Genomic DNA, 22,134 nt, shown 5'->3' on the forward strand with positions numbered 1-22,134 from the left:
CATCATGTCCCTGGGAGGAACCCACTCCTCTTCCATCTGGTCTGGGTACTCCTTCAGCTCCCGCTCCTACCTGCCGGAGAAGCTGCAGATCGTCAAGCCACTGGAAGGTGACTCCTCCCCCACGACCTCTCACCCTGCTGCTGGTTGACACACTTTGGGATTTAATTCACCATGATGAGTGCAGCCTCTCCACACAGTAGTCCTTCTACTTCTGACTCACCCAGCCCCCGCTGCTGGTTCCACATCTACAGTTAGAGTTGAGGCTCACACACATCACACCGAATGTGGATCTAGTCTACGTCTGCCGATCGTTCAGCACGCTGTGTTTTAGGGACCACCCGCTGTCGACGTCTGCCTGCCAAAACTCTAAGTGATTCTACATAATAAATATGTTCGCAAATTACGTTCAGAGGTGCCAAGTTCCAGAAACCGTTATTGGTGTGTCTGAGCCTTTACTAAGAGTTAGACCGGCCCACCACTAGCCCTGCCAAACACATTAGTTTAACCTGGTTTAGTTATCATCATGCACAGCAAATCCAGACCTGTTGCTGGTCTTTTCCACGGCATCGTTGAGGCCCTGTGCCTCTCATCCTATGTTTTATCAAGGAGAGATTACATTAAACAGCCATACAGCCTGTTACTCTAATGTCCATGTCAAATCATCTCCAAACATATCAGGCATCCTCAAAAAGCTGTCGAGAGATTTGCTACATATTTGTGTTATATCTCCTGAAAGAACCTGAATGCAACTGTTTGAAATACAAGTTGGATACGGTGTTTGAGTCGATAGATGCAGTTATAGATCAGGTATGAAGCACACGTTTAACCAAAGAAAAAGTTCTTCACATTTTTATTTACGTTTTCTTACATATTTTCCCGCTTTAAAATGCAAAATATATTCATTTTCCAAATGTTGTTTTCAACAAGTTTTTCAGCTTTTTTTTGTCAGATTAAATGGTTGATCACCAGAGATCAGTGGGCACTATATAGGGATGTAGTGTGGCATTTGGGACGTGATCAGAGGGCACTATATAGGGATGTAGGGTGGCATTTGGGACGTAGTCACTGTCAGGTTATACAGTAGTAATTAATCTGTGTATATTATAGCATAATCATGTAATAAACAGTATAACAGTGTAACGATAATGTAATAACAGTGTGATAATGTAATGGACAAGTGTTAATTCATTGTGCATGTTAATGGTGTTGTCACCAGGTGGCACTAGAGACCCAGATTAGATACTCTACTAGATGTTTCCTACATTATCATTACACTATAATTTATTACATTATCATTACATTGAGATGAATTGCATTACCATTACACTATAATATATACTCATATTTATTACATTATCATTACACTATAATAATATATACTCATATTTATTACATTATCATTACACTTCAATAATATATGCGTGTCTAACATTTGATATTCTCCCTCCCAGGCTCGGCCACCCTGCACCAGTGGCAGCAGCTGGCCCAGCCCAACCTGGGTGGGATCCTGGACACGCGGCCTGGTGTGGTCACTAAGGGCTTCCGTCCTCTGGAACTAGACCTGGAGCACATGTACCTGTTCACTGACTTTGAGGAGGAGGACTTTGAGGTAGTGGAGGAGTGTGACCTGTCTGTCTCAGGCTCTACCCCCGGCTGTAGTGGCATCTCCATCCTCAGCCGGCAGGGCCTCCGTACCCGCTCCTCCTCCTGCTCCTCCTCCTGCAGCGGCAGATCCATCAACAACAACCTTCCAGAGGGAGAAGCCAGGGAAGAGGGCGAGACAGGCCCAGGCAGCACATCACTGTCGTCCCCTGCACCTCCAGACAGCGAGAACCAGGAGAACCAGGATCAGGCTGCAGCCGCTGACGGGGTGCCCGGTGAGGGAGCCTCCTGAATGGGTCACACAGGCCAAGGACGTCCCTAGCCTGCCCTTCTACCTCAGGATATTGGGGCATGCATTGGCCATAGCCATCCCCTCCTCGCCTGCCCGTCGGTCCCCGATCCCTCCACGCTCATGCACACATCTCCAGACACACCCACCTCATCCAGACGCGTCCAGACATACCCACCTCGTCCAGACACACCCACCTCATCCAGACGTGTCCAGACATACCCACCTTGTCCAGACACACCCACCTCATCCAGACGTCATACCCCTTTTGAGTATATTGAGTTGAATTTATTTCAGTATTGTGTTTAATCTCCACCTCATATTCGCACTGTTCCTAAAATCTCAAGATCCTTCCTTACAAATTCAGATTAATTTGAATCCTCCAGTTCTGATCACCACTTCCGTCCACTCGAGTCATGTGTCCTATCTGGTGTCAAATCATGTTGTTGTGATTTTGTTCTCGTCTTCCATCACAACATTCTTCATCTCAAAGGCATGAAGAACACTCAAAAATCCAATTATTAGAGATGTCCTATGTTAGTGTAAACCTACATAGTGTAGTATATACGTATTACACACACTCCAGATGGAATATGTACAACCTATGGCCAGTGTCCAGGTCTCTGTGGTTTGGTTGTTGTGATATCAGATGACGTGATCTGTTAACAACGTGCTCTCACAGCTGTCCATTAACTCACATGACACTACTGTCATCCCAAATGGCCCCCTATTCCCTATACAATGCATTATTTCAACCATGGTCCATAGTGCTCTGGTTAAAAGTAGTATACTATATAGTGAGTAGGGGACCATTTGGGAAACATGTTCAGTCCATGACCCTGTTTCCTAGGAATTATTATGGAGTGGTGTGAATGTCACCTCATCTCCTGCCTTTGACATTGAGCTGCAGAGTCCACACACGGCTACAAACAGTCAACACTGCAGAGTCCCCACAATGCTACAAACAGTCAACACTGCAGAGTCCCCACAATGCTCCAAACAGTCAACACTGCAGAGTCCCCACACGGCTCCAAACAGTCAACACTGCAGAGTCCCCACTATGCTCCAAACAGTCAACACTGCAGAGTCCCCACACGGCTCCAAACAGTCAACACTGCAGAGTCCCCACAATGCTCCAAACAGTCAACACACCACTTCTCTCCAGTGCTTTTAGTTCAACCTGCATTGTGTTCCCTATGGAGAATCCCTATGTTAGAGTGGAACACTTATTCATGCCTGGGATATTAGGAATCTGCTGAAATCATTGTCATTCCTTTATCTGCCGATCTAATTGTTTTCAGTGGTTTAAAACGGCTTCTTCAGGCAAAAATACAGCGGTTTCATCTTTGCAATTAATGCAGCTTTAAACCATCCACTCTGTCTTTGAGTGTTTGATTTTACATTTTGTGTTTAAAAGAATGCTGGTTCCTCTGCCCAGTACTAACCCTCTACCCTTCCCCTCTCTCTCCCTCTCTTCCCTTCTCTCTCTTCCTGTCTACAGCCCACTTCCCTGGTAAATGCATGTCCAACACCAGCTCCACCTATACCTTCACCACCTGTCGGATCATGCACCCCTCAGACGAGCTGACCAGAGTCACCCCCAGGTTAGACAACCCTCTTACCCCACACTGGTGGAGTCCCAAATGGCTTCCCTATCCACTGTGGGACCTGGACCAAAGCAGTGCACTACAGCATATAGGGAAAAGAGTGCCATTGGAGATGCATGCTGACACTGCAGTGTACCCCTGTAGCCACTAGGGAGCAGTGTCTGTCTGAACCGCTACCACTGCAGACAGTGGAAACCTCCTTGGCTTTCAGCATTGGGCTGAGTGATAATACAGAGAGGATCATAATAAACCCATATTGCTGAAGGAAATAGTGACTCAGATTAATATTATTAATTAATGTAAAAACTAAGTTAGTTGTGATTTCGTTCATAAGTACGTTTTCCTTTGCCCTGGCTGAGCCATGGTGTGTTTAACACATACCCACTGTCTGACAGCTATAATTGCCCCTCCTGAATAAAGATGATTGAATTGTATTGAATTGCCCCCATCCCTTCCAGGTCATGTGATGAGGAAGAGGAAGCCGCTCTCTATCATGTTGTTCTGAAGGCTGATTTAGAGCAGCAGGCCCACTGAGCCACGCCCCCTCCCGCCCCGTGGGTGAGACCTGTCGCATGTCACATGACTAGTAGCGTGGCCTCATTGTAGGGGATTTGGGGTCTGACTCCGTAGTGTTGGGGTTGTTCCGGGGAATAACAAAGCCTGCCTCGATGTCCCCTTCTAACTATTCTGCTTCCTTTGGTCTCTAAACCCTCTAACCCCCCTCCTGTCAACTGTCAATCAAACAAATCTAGAACAGCTCCGCCCCAACGGGCTGAGACTCTCTAATCAATGACGATCAGATGACAATGTCTTCCATAATATAATGATGGGGCCCTGGCCTTGATTCATACAATACAACTTGATTGTGGTCTGATGATTGATGCTAAAATCTTGTGGGTGTTCATTGCTTACAGAACTATGTTTGGAACAGTGTTCATAACACTGGTTTGTATAATTACCGGTGTGTTAGCACTGTGTCTCTGATTTCCTTTGGGGGTTTTCCAGGAAATGTTATCTGGGGTTGAAATAGCATGTGTTTGGGGTAACATCCGGACAAAGTGTCCCATTGATTTGTCTGTTGGTTTCTGAATGAAATAGTCAGTGAGATGTTAATATTGTTTTCTATTTGATCTGATATTGATATGGGCAGTGATTGGTTAGTTCATTTACCTTGTACCAGGAAGCTCCATTTTATTGTACTAGTCTGCATCAGTTTGTGTGCTAAAAAAGGAAACCAACATTGATGATCAATGATGGTCAGACTAAAATCAACCTATTGAATAGCTATTGAGTGGTCTCTGCTCTAGAAGGATCTATTGAGTGGTCTCTGCTCTAGAAGGATCTATTGAGTGGTCTCTGCTCTAGAAGGAGCTATTGAGTGGTCTAGGCTCTAGAAGGATCTATTGAGTGGTCTCTGCTCTAGAAGGAGCTATTGAGTGGTCTAGGCTCCAGAAGGATCTATTGAGTGGTCTAGGCTCCAGAAGGATCTATTGAGTGGTCTAGGCTCCAGAAGGATCTATTGAGTGGTCTAGGCTCCAGAAGGATCTATTGAGTGGTCTAGGCTCCAGAAGGATCTATTGAGTGGTCTAGGCTCTAGAAGGATCTATTGAGTGGTCTAGGCTCTGGCTGTGTCTGTCACAGCTGAGGAGCATAGCTGACTGTATGGCAGCATGGCTGACAGTATAGCTGAGAGTAGCTGACTGTGTGGCGGAATGTATAGCTGACTGTAAAGCTGACTGTATAACAGTATAGCTGACTGTATAGCAGTATGGCTAACTGTATAGCAGTATGGCTGACTGTATAGCAGTATGGCTGACTGTATAGCAGTATGGCTGACTGTATAGCAGTATGGCTGACTGTGTAGCAGTATGGCTAACTGTATAGCAGTATGGCTGACTGTATAGCAGTATGGCTGACTGTATAGCAGTATGGCTGACTGTATAGCAGTATGGCTGACTGTATAGCAGTATGGCTGACTGTATAGCAGTATGGCTGACTGTGTAGCAGTATGGCTGACTGTGTAGCAGTATGGCTGACTGTATAACAGGATAGCTGACTGTGTGGCTGACTGTATCGCAGTATGGCTGACTGTATAGCTGTATGGCTGACTGTATTGCAGTATGGCTGACTGTGTGGCTGACTGTATGGCTGACTGTATGGCTGACTGTATAGCTGTATGGCTGACTGTATAGCTGTATGGCTGACTGTATAGCAGTATGGCTGACTGTATAGCAGTATGGCTGACTGTATAGCAGTATGGCTGACTGTATAGCGCTATGGCTGACTGTATAGCGCTATGGCTGACTGTATGGCAGTATAGCTGACTGTATTGCTAACTGTATAGCAGTATAGCTGACTGTATTGCTAACTGTATAGCAGTATAGCTGACTGTATTGCTAACTGTATAACAGGATAGCTGACTGTGTGGCTGACTGCATAGCGGTGTGGCTGACTGCATAGCGGTGTGGCTGACTGCATAGCGGTGTGGCTGACTGCATAGCGGTGTGGCTGACTGCATAGCGGTGTGGCTGACTGCATAGCGGTGTGGCTGACTGCATAGCGGTGTGGCTGACTGCATAGCGGTGTGGCTGACTGCATAGCGGTGTGGCTGACTATATTTCTGACTGTATAGAGGTATGGTTGACGGTGTAGCGGTATGGCTGACTGTGTAGCGGTATGGCTGACTGTGTAGCAGTATGGCTGACTGTGTAGCAGTATGGCTGACTGTGTAGCGGTATGGCTGACTGTGTAGCAGTATGGCTGACTGTGTAGCAGTATGGCTGACTGTGTAGCAGTATGGCTGACTGTGTAGCAGTATGGCTGACTGTGTAGCAGTATGGCTGACTGTGTAGCAGTATGGCTGACTGTGTAGCAGTATGGCTGACTGTGTAGCAGTATGGCTGACTGTGTAGCTGACTGTGTAGCAGTATGGCTGACTGTGTAGCTGACTGTGTAGCAGTATGGCTGACTGTGTAGCTGACTGTGTAGCAGTATGGCTGACTGTGTAGCTGACTGTGTAGCAGTATGGCTGACTGTATAGCAGTATAGCTGACTGTGTAGCTGACTGTATAGCAGTATAGCTGACTGTAGCTGACTGTATAGCGGTATGGCTGACTGTATAGCTGACTGTATGGCTGACTGTATAGCTGACTGTATGGCTGACTGTATAGCGCTATGGCTGACTGTATAGCGCTATGGCTGACTGTATAGCGCTATGGCTGACTGTATAGCGCTATGGCTGACTGTATAGCGCTATGGCTGACTGTATAGCAGTATAGCTGACAGTATGGCTGACTGTATAGCAGTATAGCTGACTGTATGGCTGACTGTATGGCAGTATGACTGACTGTATGGCTGACTGTATGGCAGTATGACTGACTGTATGGCTGACTGTATAGCAGTATGGCTGACTGTATAGCAGTATGGCTGACTGTATGGCTGACTGTATAGCAGTATGGCTGACTGTATGGCTGACTGTATAGCAGTATGGCTGACTGTATGGCTGACTGTATTTCTGACTGTATAACAGTATAGCTGACTGTATAACAGTATGGCTGACTGTATAGCAGTATGTGTGTGTGACTGTCTGTGTGTGTCCCTCTCATCTCCCTCTTTCAGCCTTATGTCGGGCCCTACTGCCTCCTGCGTCATGACCAGCAGCAGCAGCGTCAGATCTACCCCCTGCTCAACCCCTTGCACCCCGCGCCGCCTCAGCCTGGCAGCCGAGTCCTTCACCAACCTGAGAGACTCCACCAAGACCATGAGCACTAGTGGAGGTCTGGTGCGGCTCCTCCAGGAGCGAGGCATCTCTGCAGCAGTCTACAACCCTCAGAGCTGGGACCGGGCAGACTGTAGCACCTCCATCCCCACTGGGGGAGTATCGTCGCTTCTACTGCCGCGGCCCCCCAACACCCTACCCTCCACGCCTCCCAACTCCCCAACCCACCGCTCCCTCTGTGCCAAACCCAGCAGCCCCGTGGGCCCCTTCGAACTCAGTCCCAGCGCCCCGCCCTATGACAACTTCCTGGCATCGAAGCCAGCCAGCTCAATCCTGAAGGAGGTGAGGGCAGAGGCCCAGAGCAGTGAGTCAGCAGACAGTGAGTGTCAGACTGACGTCAGCGTCCACAATCTGAAGCTGGTGGACAAGCTGAAGCGCTTCAGCGTGGCTGGGGCCGGCCCCTCTTTATCAGGGGCCACGGGGCCCACCATGCTGGGGCCCCTCAGTGGCCTCCACCGCCCTTCCCACTTCTGCCCTTCTGTGGTGACCAGTCCCATAGGGGGCCTCGGCCCCGCTCTGAACGCAGGCATCCGCCGTAACCGCAGCTACCCGGCCATGGTAGGGGCCGGCATGGCTATGAAGGGCCCGGGGCCCCAAAGCCCCACAGACATGCTCCTGGCTTCTTCCTCCAAGCTCCCCAGACAGACTAGTCTCAATGATGGGTGAATGAATGTTGACTTTTCTCTTCTGTCTGTCACCTGTCAGATGAGTTGGATGTATATATAGCTTCTGTATGAGTCCCCGGTCTGTGACAAATCAACTCTGTGCCTGAAAGAGATGCCCTTTTTACACTGCATTTTGTATCAATGCGAATTATTTTGTCTTCCTTTCTTTCTCTATTCTGTCTCGCTCTCTCTTCTCTCCTGTCCTCTTTCTCTATTCTGACTCCCTCTCCTGTCCTCTTTCTCTATTCTGACTCCCTCTCCTGTCCTCTCGCTCTATTCTGTCTCTCTCTCCTGTCCTCTTTCTCTATTCTGACTCTCTCTCTCCTCTCCTGTCCTCTTTCTCTATTCTGACTCTCTCTCTCTCCTCTCCTGTCCTCTTTCTCTATTCTGACTCTCTCTCTCTCTCTCTCTCCTATCCTCTTTCTCTATTCTGACTCTCTCTCTCTCTCTCTCTCCTGTCCTCTTTCTCTATTCTGACTCTCTCTCCTTTCCTCCTCTCTTTCTCTGTCCTCTTTTCTCTCTGCTTACAAGCCTCAGTAAATAGTACCATGATGTGTTATTGTGTTATTGTTGATTGGCCCTGCAAATCGGTAGGCTGAAGATGATGTACTGTAGCACCTGTTATCTGTTTAGGAAAAGGAGCGCTTCCAAGCCCAGGTAAACTCATATTAAAAATCTATTTATTTTATTCCCAGGTCTAAACGTATACTTGTAGAGATAAAGCACTGTCTCTTCCTGTTAATTAGCTAATGAGTGGCAAGCAGTACCAACGAACACACCTTAAGTGGTATTTAAGGGTATTCAGTGACATCATGACAATATGCACATAACTAAGACCTTTATTGAGGAAATGAAATGTTGGAGGTACAGTATTCATACTACTAGCTAGCACAATACTGGGCAACAACACATGTTATTCACCTCAAAGTTGATCCAAATAAAGAGTGGGAAGGATCCACACTTGAAGCTAAGAGGGATGCATGGATGTTTGCCGTGAATGAATAGGCTATGGTTTGAATTTGGATACATTGTAACAGACCAACATGATTTATAGACATTTGTGTGCAGTGCGAGTATGTGAGCATGTGTGTGTGTATAAAGTTGTTGAAAGATTTACCTATAGGCCTAGATAGTCTAAGAAAGGCTTGAGTCATTTGGTTAAGGTGATAATCAGATATACAGGACATTTCAACCAGGGCCCACTAACTGCTGTCTCCCAATACAAAAGGTGTGTAGAAGAGTTCTCTGGGAGGTACGCTGTTGACTTTTATGAGAGAAACATTATACAAGTTAGATTTTTCTTCTGACTTTCATCTTTCTGGTAACAAGCTTTGGTGACTGAACTGTTAGCTTTAAACTAAAGCCACTGTACTGTAAATGAAGTTGTGGAGAGATGGAGGGAATACGTCCTAGTGCCTCATACTTTACATAGTTCCATTGTTGTTGGACCTCCCTGGTATGAGCAGACAACTGCTTTGTGTTCTGAGGTTATCCTCCTCGTACGAGTTTGAACTTGAACTGCAGAGAAGTTGAGCTCTCATTACATCTTGGATAGATGCAGTATATGTGTTGAAATAAAGAAGAAACGCCTATTATTTATCATTAACTTCTGACAAAAGTAGAGATTCGTCCTTGCTGACATTGTGTGTAACTTGAATAGCCTTTGAATGTATTGATTAACAGCAGAAAATATTATGTCCACATGTCTGTTGATTTAAATGATGGTTTTACTGCATTTCAACCACAAAGGGAATTATTATTATACTACTTGTACATTGTAAATGGTATGTATGCAATGAATTTAGCCATGTTAACTATTTTTTAATAAACTAGAATATATATATATATATATATAAGGGACAAAAATGTTGTTCAGGCCATGAAGTGGTGAGAACACTGGTTTAAAAACAAGGGTTTTGTGTTCCAGAATTTCAAGAGCACCAATTTGCAAAAAAAGCTATTATCAATAAAACAATTGATATGACCTGCTTGCTTTCATGTCTTTTACTTATCTGTCTATGTAGTGTTGGTGGGAGGTCACTACAGACACAATTATAACATGTTTGGAGCACAAAGCACCAGAAATCCTCATGATAATGAACCGTTTATGAAGACATGTACTTGACAACTGTTGTTTCATGGTGTTTCACCATACTGGTGCCCACACAGCTTTATGAGGACAATATGGACCGAGCTACAACACGTGTTCACATGGGAAAGATCTTGGCCTCAGTTTCATGGTGTTTCACCATACTGGTGCCCACACAGCTTTATGAGGACAATATGGACCGAGCTACAACACGTGTTCACATGGGAAAGATCTTGTCCTCAGTTTCATGGTGTTTCACCATACTGGTGCCCACACAGCTTTATGAGGACAATATGGACCGAGCTACAACACGTGTTCACATGGGAAAGATCTTGGCCTCAGTTTCATGCAATTAGATGACTATTTGAGAATTTCAGTGTTGTTGGAACCAAGTGCATTGTGTTGAGGGTCCATTACTACAGACAGCAGCAGAAATAAACCCACTACTCATTCAGCTGTTCCCCTAAGTGCTCTTTCAGTGCCCTTTTCTCCATGGTCAAGGAAGTCCTCTCTTTTGTTTGTAATTAGTGGGAACATCTGGTATGATCACACATCCACTTCAACAACAAGCCACTTGATATTGACAGATGGATAAAACCTAGCAGGTAGCCTCATGGTTAAGGCATTGGGTCAGTAACTGAAAGATTGCTGGTTCGAATACCGGCGCCGACAAGGTGAAATAAATCATCTGTCACTGTGCCCTTGAGCAAGGCACTTAACCCTAATTGCTCCAGGGGTGCTGTACAATGGTGACAATGGCCATGATTCAACTCCCTTCGGGTGTCTTAGGGGGAGTTGGAATATGCACCCCCCCCCAATTAATTATTTATGTCGATTTGTTTTTGCATTATTATAAAGTCGTTCAATTAAATATGCTGGAGCTCTTGTTCTATTCAACATATTCACGTTTTCTTAGTGATATTTTTAGTCTCTTACAAACCAATTGATGGTCAAAGTGACGTTTGACTTGCATTATCATAGACTTCAAAGGAGGTTGTTGATGCCCCAAAAAATATTCAAGGAACTGAAATGATTCATCCTTTTTGGGATCTGCGCAAGTTTTCTGAAATGTTTAGTGGTCCTACATAATCCCCCCCTACCTGCCATCTCTCTCTAGGTCTGTCAAATCACTGTCTCCCTGTGTGGTCTCACCATCCCCAGTCCCAACCTTCTAGCATCTCATTGAGCCTAATGTGGACCCAGCAGTTAGCCACTGTCTGTTGTAAATGGGCACCAATACATGTAATTGCCCCAGCAGCAGCCCCAGCAGCAGCCCCAGCAGCAGCCCCAGCAGCAGCCCCAACAGCCCCAGCAGCAGCATCCCCAGCAGCAGCCCCAGCAGCATCCCCAGCAGCATCCCCAGCAGCCCCAGCAGCAGCCCCAGCAGCAGCCCCAGCAGCAGCAGCAGCAGCAGATGTTTCATGTTTTTCTCTATTTTATTGCCATGCTTTATTATGCAACAGATCCCTCCCTACTCCCTCCTCATCCTCCCCTTCTCTCATCCTCTTCTCCTCCACCTCCCCTCATCCTCCTCTTCTCCACTCCCCTCTGCCTCCACTCATCCTCCCCTCCGCCCCCCATTCTCCCCTCCTCCTCTCCTCTTCTCTCCACCTCCCTCATCCTCTCTTCTCACCTCCCCCCTCTCATCTCATCCTCCCCTCCACCTCCCCTCTGCCCCCCATTCTCCCCTCCTCCACCTCTCCTCATCCTCCTCTTCTCCACTTCCCTTCATCCTCCTCCCCTCCTCCACCTCTCCTCATTCTCCCCTTCTCCTCACCCTCCCATTCTCCTCTCTACCTCCGCTCATCCTCCCCTTCTCCCCTCATCACCCTCCCATTTTCCCCTCCTCACCCTCCCCTTCTCCCCTCCTCTGCCTCCCCTCCCCTCCTCCGCCTCCTGCCTCCCATCCCACAACGAAAACCTGTCGCAAATAATTAAATCAGCTCATTGAGGGACACCTGTGCTAGCATTAGTGCAGCGCTAGCCAAGCTTTATGCTCACAACAGTGCAGTCCAAGCCAAGCCATTGTCTCTCCAATGCACCCAAGTGGTACTCCATCCAATATTTGTTAAGCTGCGTGCTTTGTCTAATGTAAAAACCCAGGCTCTATTTGTCTCCTCTGTGTTCCGGTTCATCTATTTAGTGACTGAGATGTGATATTGCCTCTGTTATTGCCGCTACAATCACACTCTAAGGCCGTGTGTCTGGAAAAGTAGATTTGGAGGACGGCTCGTGAACAAAAACGCTCTTGCTCTTTAATTCAGACCGAGTGATGTGCTGGGCTACTGTTGGTACAGTGGGTCCATAAGAAGACAAGTTGCTCAGGGAGGTATCACTTTCAGACCTAAATTGTGTGTGCTGCTAATACACCCACTGTCGTCTCTCACGGTCTAACCTCCTTGTACCTTCTGCATTAAGAGGAGGATGTTGCTGCATCTCTGTGGCTCAGTGATGACTAGAGCTGTGAACAATGTGTGGCAACTGTGGTCCAGCATAATGGGGGAGCAAATATGAGTCAGATGAGCCGTTGTGTAACATTATTTGTAAATGACAAATAGAGCAAGCCATGAGCCCACTAAACGCACTAGACTGCATGGCACTTAGGAATACAATGAGCCCACTAAACGCACTAGACTGCATGGCACTTAGGAATACAATGAGCCCAAGGCCTTAGTGCTTGGAAACACTATGGAGAAGGATGTTATATTATGCAGACTTGGTTGATTCTACTACACAATCTGTCTGATTAGGTATCTGTGTGTTTTAAGGACATCGGACTGTGTATAGGGTACATGTAAGAGAAGCATCAAACTCTTTTGTTATCTTCAAAAATCTGTATACAACACTGTGTATATATATTGCTTCATATCAGTTTTACAAACACATTTACATCAAATACATCATAAATAAAGCTTTTGGGGACAATGATTTTTTTAGTTTTCTGATAATTGAGATGGATTTAGTGGTGGTGCGTCTGTTTCTATGAGGAGTACTCCTCGTACTCCTCTGCACTGCGGCGTCCGAAGTCCATCCAGCCCAGGTAGTCTCTGTCCTTTATCTTGTGGCTGGGACCCGGACCGCTGGCTCTGCTGCTCAGGGACGAGCTCCTCTGCAATGATCCTGGAACCAGGGAATTTGAGGGATTACTTTTCTCCAGCACAAATCCTTCAGCTTTTTACCAAAGAAATGGCGCTTGTGCGTTGTTTGAATCCCAGATTGCCCTTTTAAATACTACATTATATTCTAATGCATATGGATATAAAATATATTTCTATGTCTGGCACAGAGACAGATGTCACAGCATCTCTACTGTAACAGGCACTGGAGTCTCCTGTTGGTATAACCTTATTCATTTGATTGTATCATTAGATGAAAGAACATAATATAATTATTCCTAGAAAGCATCCTGTCCTTATGACTGTTTGGGATCAGGATAACACAACTCCTTGGTATGTTGGATCAGAACATGTTTCTTAACCATTATCTGTTCCAGGGATCAGGGAAGACCTATTGGATTCAAACAAATGAACACTTGTTAATAGACTAAATCAGTGTTGGCTAGCTATCTAATGGAACCATTCAGCATCATCCGCTCAGCATCATCCGCTCAGCATCATCCGCTCAGCATCATCCGCTCAGAATCATCCGCTCAGCATCATCCCAGGGACTGGTGCCGGCCGTCATTATGAATCCACTGGAGACACTGACTGTTTCATTCTTTGGCATGTACTTCTGTGTGTAAATGTTCATTATTATGTGTGTAGATGTTCTGGCCCCCTTCAGAGGAGTTAAGGATATCTACAAACTGCACTAACCTACACAATGTTCTGGCCCTCTTCAGAGGAGTTAAGGATATCTACAAACTGCACTAACCTACACAATGTTCTGGCCCCCTTCAGAGGAGTTAAGGATATCTACAAACTGCACTAACCTACACAATGTTCTCGCCCTCTTCAGAGGAGTTAAGGATATCTACAAACTGCACTAACCTACACAATGTTCTGGCCCCCTTCAGAGGAGTTAAGGATATCTACAAACTGCACTAACCTACACAATGTTCTGGCCCCCTTCAGAGGAGTTAAGGATATCTACAAACTGCACTAACCTACACAATGTTCTGGCCCCCTTCAGAGGAGTTAAGGATATCTACAAACTGAACTAACCTGCACAACGTTTGTGGAGTTCCTTTTAAAATGGCAAAATATAGCCATTTATTTCATTGTTTATAAAAGTCAAAAAGTCCAGTTTGAGTAGGGCCAGATGACAGCAGCATGACACAGCCATGACTGGGTTGTGACAACACCCAGAGAGATGAATGATGACAGAGGAGAGAGAGGATGGAGGGAGGCTTTCTCTAACAATCTCATATTTCTTCATCTCTCTGTTACGTGATGAAAACCACTGGAGGGAAGGCCTCCTCTGTCTGGATAATTCCCACTATGAACTTTCTCCTCCATGGCTGTCTCTCGTACTGTGGGACTTCTCTTCCTTCTCAGAGGAAAAGTGCTTTAACTATAGAGATGGGAAAGCTATCAGAGTGGAGATGTTGCCAATCCAAAACTCATACAAGGTCACTGTCCTGAGTCCCAAATGGTACCCTATTCCCTAAATAGTACACTTCTTTTGATCAGAGCTCTATGTGTCCTGGTCAAAGTAGTGCACTACATAGAGAATACGGTGACTTAATACATGACTTACTATAATTGGTGACTTAGTTCATGAGTGAGGGATACTAGGATTGTGATAACATACATCCCTAGAATATGATATTTAGGAACAAACCTTTAACATTGGTCTATTTTACTTGAACAAACATTTAACAGATGCCATGGCTTACCTTTCCTGGATATCAATCTTGCCAGTAGTTCGCGCAGGCTGGTGTGGGGGTCCTCTGCCTCGTCCTCTGCCGGTTTGGAGAAGGGGATGAGCTGGCCACTGGAGGGTGCTGAGCGGGTGTGGCGTGTGTGTTGGGGAGACATAACGCTGTCGAGCTGGGGGGGCTCAGGCTTGTCCTCATCCTTCGAGTGCGATGGGCGCCCCAAACTGCTGCCAGAGAACGCAGCCAGCAGTACACATACACAGATGCCTGCATTCATTGCTGACGGAGGGGACACAGAGAGAGAGAGGGAGGGGGCACAGAGAGAGAGAGAGAGAGAGAGATGGACAGAACATCAGAAAAGATTAGCATCAAAAGAGAACATGAATTAACATCTCTGCATAGATCTGTATTATATTTGAGTCTATTTAAAAAAATAGTTTTACAAGGAATACCATGATATTTTTTCTCGTGACACAACTGAAACCTTTTTGTTGCATTATGCAGCACAGGGGTAGAAGGCAATTAGCCAAAACAATACATTTTGTTCAAACAAAATTAAAGTGCCCTTTCCCACCCAATATGAATTGACCAGTCATATAAGTTGTAGGGAAGTAATACTGATGGATGAGTCTTTCCTGTTGAAATATAATCCTGGAGGAAAGAACCAACACAATTAGGCAGCGATCCATGTTATCGGCTTCTTCAGCTTCCAGTCATGAGAGGCAGAAAAAACAGACTTCTCTGTTTAAAGAGCCATTGAAAAGTACTCTCCCGGGTGAAGATGTCTTCATACCACCAATGGACTAGTGAATAATTCATGTAGATTCAACAAACAAGAACTGTCTGGGTTGTATAGAATTAAAACAAGTATAGAAGGACAGCATTCCAAAGGAAGGTTTATTCAGGCAGCAATAATACATCAGATATTTAACAGGAATCAGGACACACCATCATTTCTCAAACTAGCTACAGTGAATGAATGTCGATACATTAATTCAAGACAGATTTCATATGAAAAACACAATTACGTCCTCACATAATTGACTGGAACCCAGTTGGATTATTGACCTGAACTTAAACCCTGTACTTCAATTGTAGAGAACCCATTGTGCAAGGAATCAGTCCCATGCTCCAAGTGTTCATTACGTTTCTTTACTGATAACCACAGCGACCTCACAGCAGAAACAGCAGAAAAATAAATAGCCACACAAAGTTCAATTACCTTCAGTCAGTCCACACAGGTTGGGCTCAACAGTCTGATGACAGTAGAGGAGAGGAGTGTACAGTAGAGGGAGTACAGCTGGAACAGACAGCGGGACACTTCTCCTGAAGGTGCAGGACTGACCCTTATATACCCGGAGTGGAAGGGCCGGTCCCTGGAGCGGAGCGTTTGCATCCTGTCGTGTATTTGCTCATCACTGACGCAGTAACGGGATAGACGCACTCCCCGCCTCCTTCAGAGAGGGACAGGGCACCAGCCTGGACCCACTACACTCCCCACGCTCCTCTCTCCTCTCCTCTGATGCTGACGCACTAGGGAACAAGAGGGGGAGAGGGTCAAAGATCATAACAACCACTCCCCACACCCCCCTCCCCCAAAAACAAGGTCGTATTCATTAGGACACTTTTTTTTATTGGCTGTGTTCAGGTATAATCACTCATAGTTTGTCAATTTTCTTCCGTTTGGTTCCTAATGAATATGACCCAGAAGTAAGCCCCTCTCCTAGACCCCAGTCAGCAGCCTCACCACCCCCCACCCCATCAGCCTCCCTCTCCAGACAGTGATAGGCTAATCCTTCTCCCTCATTAGAGAGACTGCTGCCTGATTAATATGGGGATGCACATCTGGCTGTGTGCCTGGGAATGAAACACAAGGCACGATCTCTTAAAGTTCTTTTAAAGTTGTCTAAATGAAGGACATGGAGATTATGTTTTTTCAGGATTACGTTCATACCACAGGAGGTTGGTAGCACCTTAATTGGGGAGGAAGTGGTAATGGTTGGAGTGGAATGTTTTCAAATACATCAGACACATGATCTCCATGTATTTAATACCGCTCCATGTTTTGGACATTATTATGAGCCATCCTCCCCTCATCAGCCTCCTGTGATTCATACACTGTATCGTTAGAGAATTAAACAGTTCTCCCCTCATCAGCCTCCTGTGATTCATACACTGTATCGTTAGAGAATTAAACAGTTCTCCCCTCAGCAGCCTCCTGTGATTCATACACTGTATCGTTAGAGAATTAAACAGTTCTCCCCTCATCAGCCTCCTGTGATTCATACACTGTATCGTTAGAGAATTAAAAAGTTCTCCCCTCAGCAGCCTCCTGTGATTCATACACTGTATCGTTAGAGAATTAAACAGTCTTCCTTTTGGTTCTCCTCCTGACCCTATACTTGCATCTCAAATATCTATAAACTGAATTACTGTCTTTGTTCAATCAAATCCTTTGTCCAGCTTCTATGATTAGTGGAGGAAACATGCTTCCTGTACTTTGAATTAATATACAGTATTCAGAGTATCTAATATTCTGATTATCTTTCATTTCACCCAGTGAACACTATTTTATAGGAATGTAGTTTTATCTTAAACAGTTCTCCCCTCAGCAGCCTCATACATCCAGATAGTGGTTTTAAATATAGGTTCCTTTAATATTTGTATAACTAACACATTACTCATTGCTGTTGTAACATTATTTAATTCATTGTTCTTAAGCCCATTTGACTTTTCTAACGAGGGAAATTAGAATTCCACTGTACACCAATTAGCTGTCCCACGGGTATGTGGGATTCAATCTCAGATAAACAGGAATAGTGGTGTATCTACACTCTCTCCTGTGTATTTTAAGCATGGTCCTCTATGTAAATGAGCTAGCATTAGCGATTCGTTGCTCTTCAGAATGTCATCGGCAGGTGGTTGTCCTCTTGGAGTGATATGGCTGTTACACGGAACAAGCTGCCACTCAGCTCTGCACGCACAGAGACCGAGAGAGAACAGACCCTTATAACAACAACAACATTAAGGAGAAAGACAGCATCTAGAAGAACATCAGTAACATCACCTACACAACTTAAAGAGCTGATATTGTTTTTGTCCCAAATAGCACCCTATTTCCTATATAGTGCACTACTTTTGATCGGGGCCCATAGGAGTCTGGTCAAAAGCAGTGCACTACAAGGCAGGGGTGTTCAACTCTTACCCTACGAGATCTGGAGCCTGCTGGTTTTCTGGTCTACCTGATAATTAATTGCACCCACCTGGTGTCTCAGGTCTATATCAGTCCCTGATTAGAGGGGAACAATGAAAGAGAAAACACAGTGGAACTAGTTTGTGGTCCAGAGTTAAGTTTGAATGGCTTCGGGGAATAGAATGAGATGCACCCAGACTTTCTGATGTGAATCTTTGAAGGCAGGGGGGCCAGGTGGGCTATCACTGGCCAGCAGGGCGTCCCCATACACCCTATCAGATCAGGCTGGCAGAGCTAAGCAGGTCCCCATACACCCTATCAGATCAGGCTGACAGAGCTAAGCAGGTCCCCATACACCCTATCAGATCAGCCTGACAGAGCTAAGCAGGTCCCCATACACCCTATCAGATCAGCCTGACAGCTAAGCAGGTCCCCATACACCCTATCAGATCAGCCTGACAGCTAAGCAGGTCTCCATACACCCTATCAGATCAGGCTGGCAGAGCTAAGCAGGTCCCCATACACCCTATCAGATCAGGCTGGCAGAGCTAAGCAGGTCCCCATACACCCTATCAGATCAGGCTGGCTGAGCTAAGCAGGTCCCCATAGATCCTATCAGATCAGCCTGGTAGAGCTAAGCAGGTCCCCATACACCCTATCAGATCAGGCTGGCAGAGCTAAGCAGGTCCCCATACACCCTATCAGATCAGGCTGGCAGAGCTAAGCAGGTCCCCATACACCCTATCAGATCAGGCTGGCTGAGCTAAGCAGGTCCCCATAGATCCTATCAGATCAGCCTGGTAGAGCTAAGCAGGTCCCCATACACCCTATCAGATCAGGCTGGCAGAGCTAAGCAGGTCCCCATACACCCTATCAGATCAGGCTGGCAGAGCTAAGCAGGTCCCCATACACCCTATCAGATCAGCCTGGTAGAGCTAAGCAGGTCCCCATACACCCTATCAGATCAGGCTGGCAGAGCTAAGCAGGTCCCCATACACCCTATCAGATCAGCCTGGTAGAGCTAAGCAGGTCCCCATACACCCTATCAGATCAGGCTGGCAGAGCTAAGCAGGTCCCCATATACCCTATCTGATCAGGCTGGCAGAGCTAAGCAGGTCCCCATAGATCCTATCAGATCAGCCTGGTAGAGCTAAGCAGGTCCCCATACACCCTATCAGATCAGCCTGCCAGAGCTAAGCAGGTCCCCATAGATCCTATCAGATCAGCCTGACAGAGCTAAGCAGGTCACCATACACCCTATCAGATCAGCCTGACAGAGCTAAGCAGGTCACCATACACCCTATCAGATCAGCCTGACAGAGCTAAGCCAGGGTTGGCTTTATCTGTGCACTAACATCCAATAAAGAGAGGTCTCTCTCTCAATCCAGAGCTTCCAGCCAAACGCCTGGATGGATTAGAGACAGATACATCTGATCTGATTCTCTTTCAGCAGTGGTGATGAAAACATAGGAGATAGGCAGAGCTCGTGTCCCAACTGACACCCCATATGGCTCTGGTCAAAAGTACTATGTAGGAAATAGGGTACCACGTGACGCAGCCACAAAAATGTCTTGTCCATGATGACTCCATCCCCTCCTCTCAACACATTCCCTTCATCTCTCCATCCTCTCCTCTCAACACATTCCCTTCATCTCTCCATCCCCTCCTCTCAACACATTCCCTTCATCTCTCCATCCCCTCCTCTCAACACATTCCCTTCATCTCTCCATCCACTCCTCTCAACACATTCCCTTCATCTCTCCATCCTCTCCTCTCAACACATTCCCTTCATCTCTCCATCCCCTCCTCTCAACACATTCCCTTCATCTCTCCATCCCCTCCTCTCCACACATTCCCTTCATCTCTCCATCCCCTCCTCTCAACACATTCCCTTCATCTCTCCATCCCCTCCTCTCCACACATTCCCTTCATCTCTCCATCCCCTCCTCTCCACACATTCCCTTCATCTCTCCATCCCCTCCTCTCCACACATTCCCTTCATCTCTCCATCCCCTCCTCTCAACACATTCCCTTCATCTCTCCATCCCCTCCTCTCCACACATTCCCTTCATCTCTCCATCCCCTCCTCTCCACACATTCCCTTCATCTCTCCATCCTCTCCTCTCAACACATTCCCTTAATCTCTCCATCCCCTCCTCCCAACACATTCCCTTCATCTCTCCATCCCCTCCTCTCAACACATTCCCTTCATCTCTCCATCCACTCCTCTCAACACATTCCCTTCATCTCTCCATCCTCTCCTCTCCACACATTCCCTTCATCTCTCCATCCTCTCCTCTCAACACATTCCCTTCATCTCTCCATCCCCTCCTCTCAACACATTCCCTTCATCTCTCCATCCCCTCCTCTCCACACATTCCCTTCATCTCTCCATCCCCTCCTCTCCACACATTCCCTTCATCTCTCCATCCTCTCCTCTCAACACATTCCCTTAATCTCTCCATCCCCTCCTCCCAACACATTCCCTTCATCTCTCCATCCCCTCCTCTCAACACATTCCCTTCATCTCTCCATCCACTCCTCTCAACACATTCCCTTCATCTCTCCATCCTCTCCTCTCCACACATTCCCTTCATCTCTCCATCCTCTCCTCTCAACACATTCCCTTCCTCTCTCCATCCCCTTCTCTCAACACATTCCCTTCATCTCTCCATCCTCTCCTCTCCACACATTCCCTTCATCTCTCCATCCACTCCTCTCAACACATTCCCTTCATCTCTCCATCCCCTCCTCTCAACACATTCCCTTCATCTCTCCATCCTCTCCTCTCAACACATTCCCTTCATCTCTCCATCCCCTCCTCTCAACACATTCCCTTCATCTCTCCATCCCCTCCTCTCAACACATTCCCTTCATCTCTCCATCCCCTTCTCTCAACACATTCCCTTCATCTCTCCATCCCCTTCTCTCAACACATTCCCTTCATCTCTCCATCCCCTTCTCTCAACACATTCCCTTCATCTCTCCATCCTCTCCTCTCAACACATTCCCTTCATCTCTCCATCCTCTCCTCTCAACACATTCCCTTCATCTCTCCATCCTCTCCTCTCAACACATTCCCTTCATCTCTCCATCCTCTCCTCTCCACACATTCCCTTCATCTCTCCATCCCCTTCTCTCAACACATTCCCTTCATCTCTCCATCCATCCTCTCCTCTCAACACATTCCCTTCATCTCTCCATCCTCTCCTCTCAACACATTCCCTTCATCTCTCCATCCCCTCCTCCCAACACATTCCCTTCATCTCTCCATCCACTCCTCTCCACACATTCCCTTCATCTCTCCATCCCCTCCTCTCAACACATTCCCTTCATCTCTCCATCCCCTCCTCTCAACACATTCCCTTCATCTCTCCATCCACTCCTCTCAACACATTCCCTTCATCTCTCCATCCCCTTCTCTCAACACATTCCCTTCATCATTACCACATCCTCTTGTTTCTTTCTTTGGGAGAAGAAACGTTTGACCCTGTAAGCCGCATCACCTCCCCTTTATATACCCATATGATTTGTCTTAAAACGTCAGGCGGATGAATACTGAGATGGAGTGACATCGGGGACTTGCGTCACAGACCGGAGAGTGTGAGCAACTCTGACAAACTGAATGTCATCCTTGTTGTATTAGCTGTATGTTATAAAGCAGGGGAAATCAAATCAGAGCCTGGAGATCCTGGGTACGGTTGGTTTTCTGTTATACCTAATGATTCATTCCATCCACCAGGTGTCCCAGGTCTAAATCAGTCCTTGACTAGCAAGGACACATTTAAATCAGATATGGAACTGGCTCTAGGGTCCAGCATTGAGTTAGTCTGCTATGCATGAATGTTAATTCAGAGTAGCCTACTGCAGCTATTCCTTTCTCCTGTAGTACCTACCTATAACTGACCTTCTAGTATCCATACGCTCTACAATATTGTGATGAGACCACAGGACAACAATGGAGCTGCTCTTGAAACACAACAGATAAAGATAGCTTAATCATTGATCAACGTGGGGGCAGAAACAGAAGAGGTGTTTTGATTCAAAGCTTTGTTAAAATGACAAAGACCGAAGTACATTTTAGCAATGATA

The 22,134-nt window shown here is 46.3% G+C and overlaps 2 protein-coding genes across 6 annotated transcripts in view; one reads left to right on the forward strand and one right to left on the reverse strand.

The window, feature by feature from the left end:
* The window catches only part of trak1a (trafficking protein, kinesin binding 1a), a 69,424-nt gene extending 59,499 nt beyond the window's left edge, over positions 1-9,925 (forward strand). For 4 of the 5 annotated variants that reach the window (XM_031822099.1, XM_031822096.1, XM_031822098.1 and 1 more), the window contains 4 exons: positions 1-107; positions 1,452-1,877; positions 3,393-3,495; positions 7,117-9,925. The exon at positions 1-107 is cut by the window's left edge and continues 201 nt beyond it. In XM_031822099.1, coding sequence (XP_031677959.1) covers positions 1-107; positions 1,452-1,877; positions 3,393-3,495; positions 7,117-7,942 — 1,462 coding nt within the window. In that variant the 3' untranslated portion in view covers positions 7,943-9,925. Of the gene's footprint in view, positions 108-1,451; positions 1,878-3,392; positions 3,496-3,956; positions 4,057-7,116 lie in introns of all 5 variants that reach the window. The other variant, XM_031822100.1, reaches the window with a different exon arrangement.
* A 2,950-nt stretch (positions 9,926-12,875) lies between these two features.
* Positions 12,876-16,204, reverse strand: LOC109882792 (cholecystokinin). The gene is made up of 3 exons (XM_031822095.1): positions 16,072-16,204; positions 14,868-15,128; positions 12,876-13,150 (listed from the first exon to the last, which is right to left on the reverse strand). The coding sequence occupies exons 2-3, from the start codon at positions 15,124-15,126 to the stop codon at positions 13,011-13,013; spliced, it is 399 nt and encodes a 132-aa protein (XP_031677955.1). The 5' UTR covers positions 15,127-15,128; positions 16,072-16,204; the 3' UTR covers positions 12,876-13,010.
* Between the last annotated feature and the right edge of the window lie 5,930 nt (positions 16,205-22,134).

The sequence above is a fragment of the Oncorhynchus kisutch genome, unplaced genomic scaffold (assembly GCF_002021735.2).
Source record: "Oncorhynchus kisutch isolate 150728-3 unplaced genomic scaffold, Okis_V2 scaffold4065, whole genome shotgun sequence".
In the NCBI taxonomy this organism is placed as follows: Eukaryota; Metazoa; Chordata; class Actinopteri; order Salmoniformes; family Salmonidae; genus Oncorhynchus; species Oncorhynchus kisutch.

Bases quoted from the DNA above. Each gene is read 5' to 3' on its own strand.
- LOC109882792 (XM_031822095.1), bottom strand. From the start codon at position 15,126: ATGAATGCAGGCATCTGTGTATGTGTACTGCTGGCTGCGTTCTCTGGC. The intron at 13,151-14,867 runs GTAAGCCATGGC...CCCTGGTTCCAG, and splicing joins AAGATTGATATCCAGGAAAG to GATCATTGCAGAGGAGCTCG.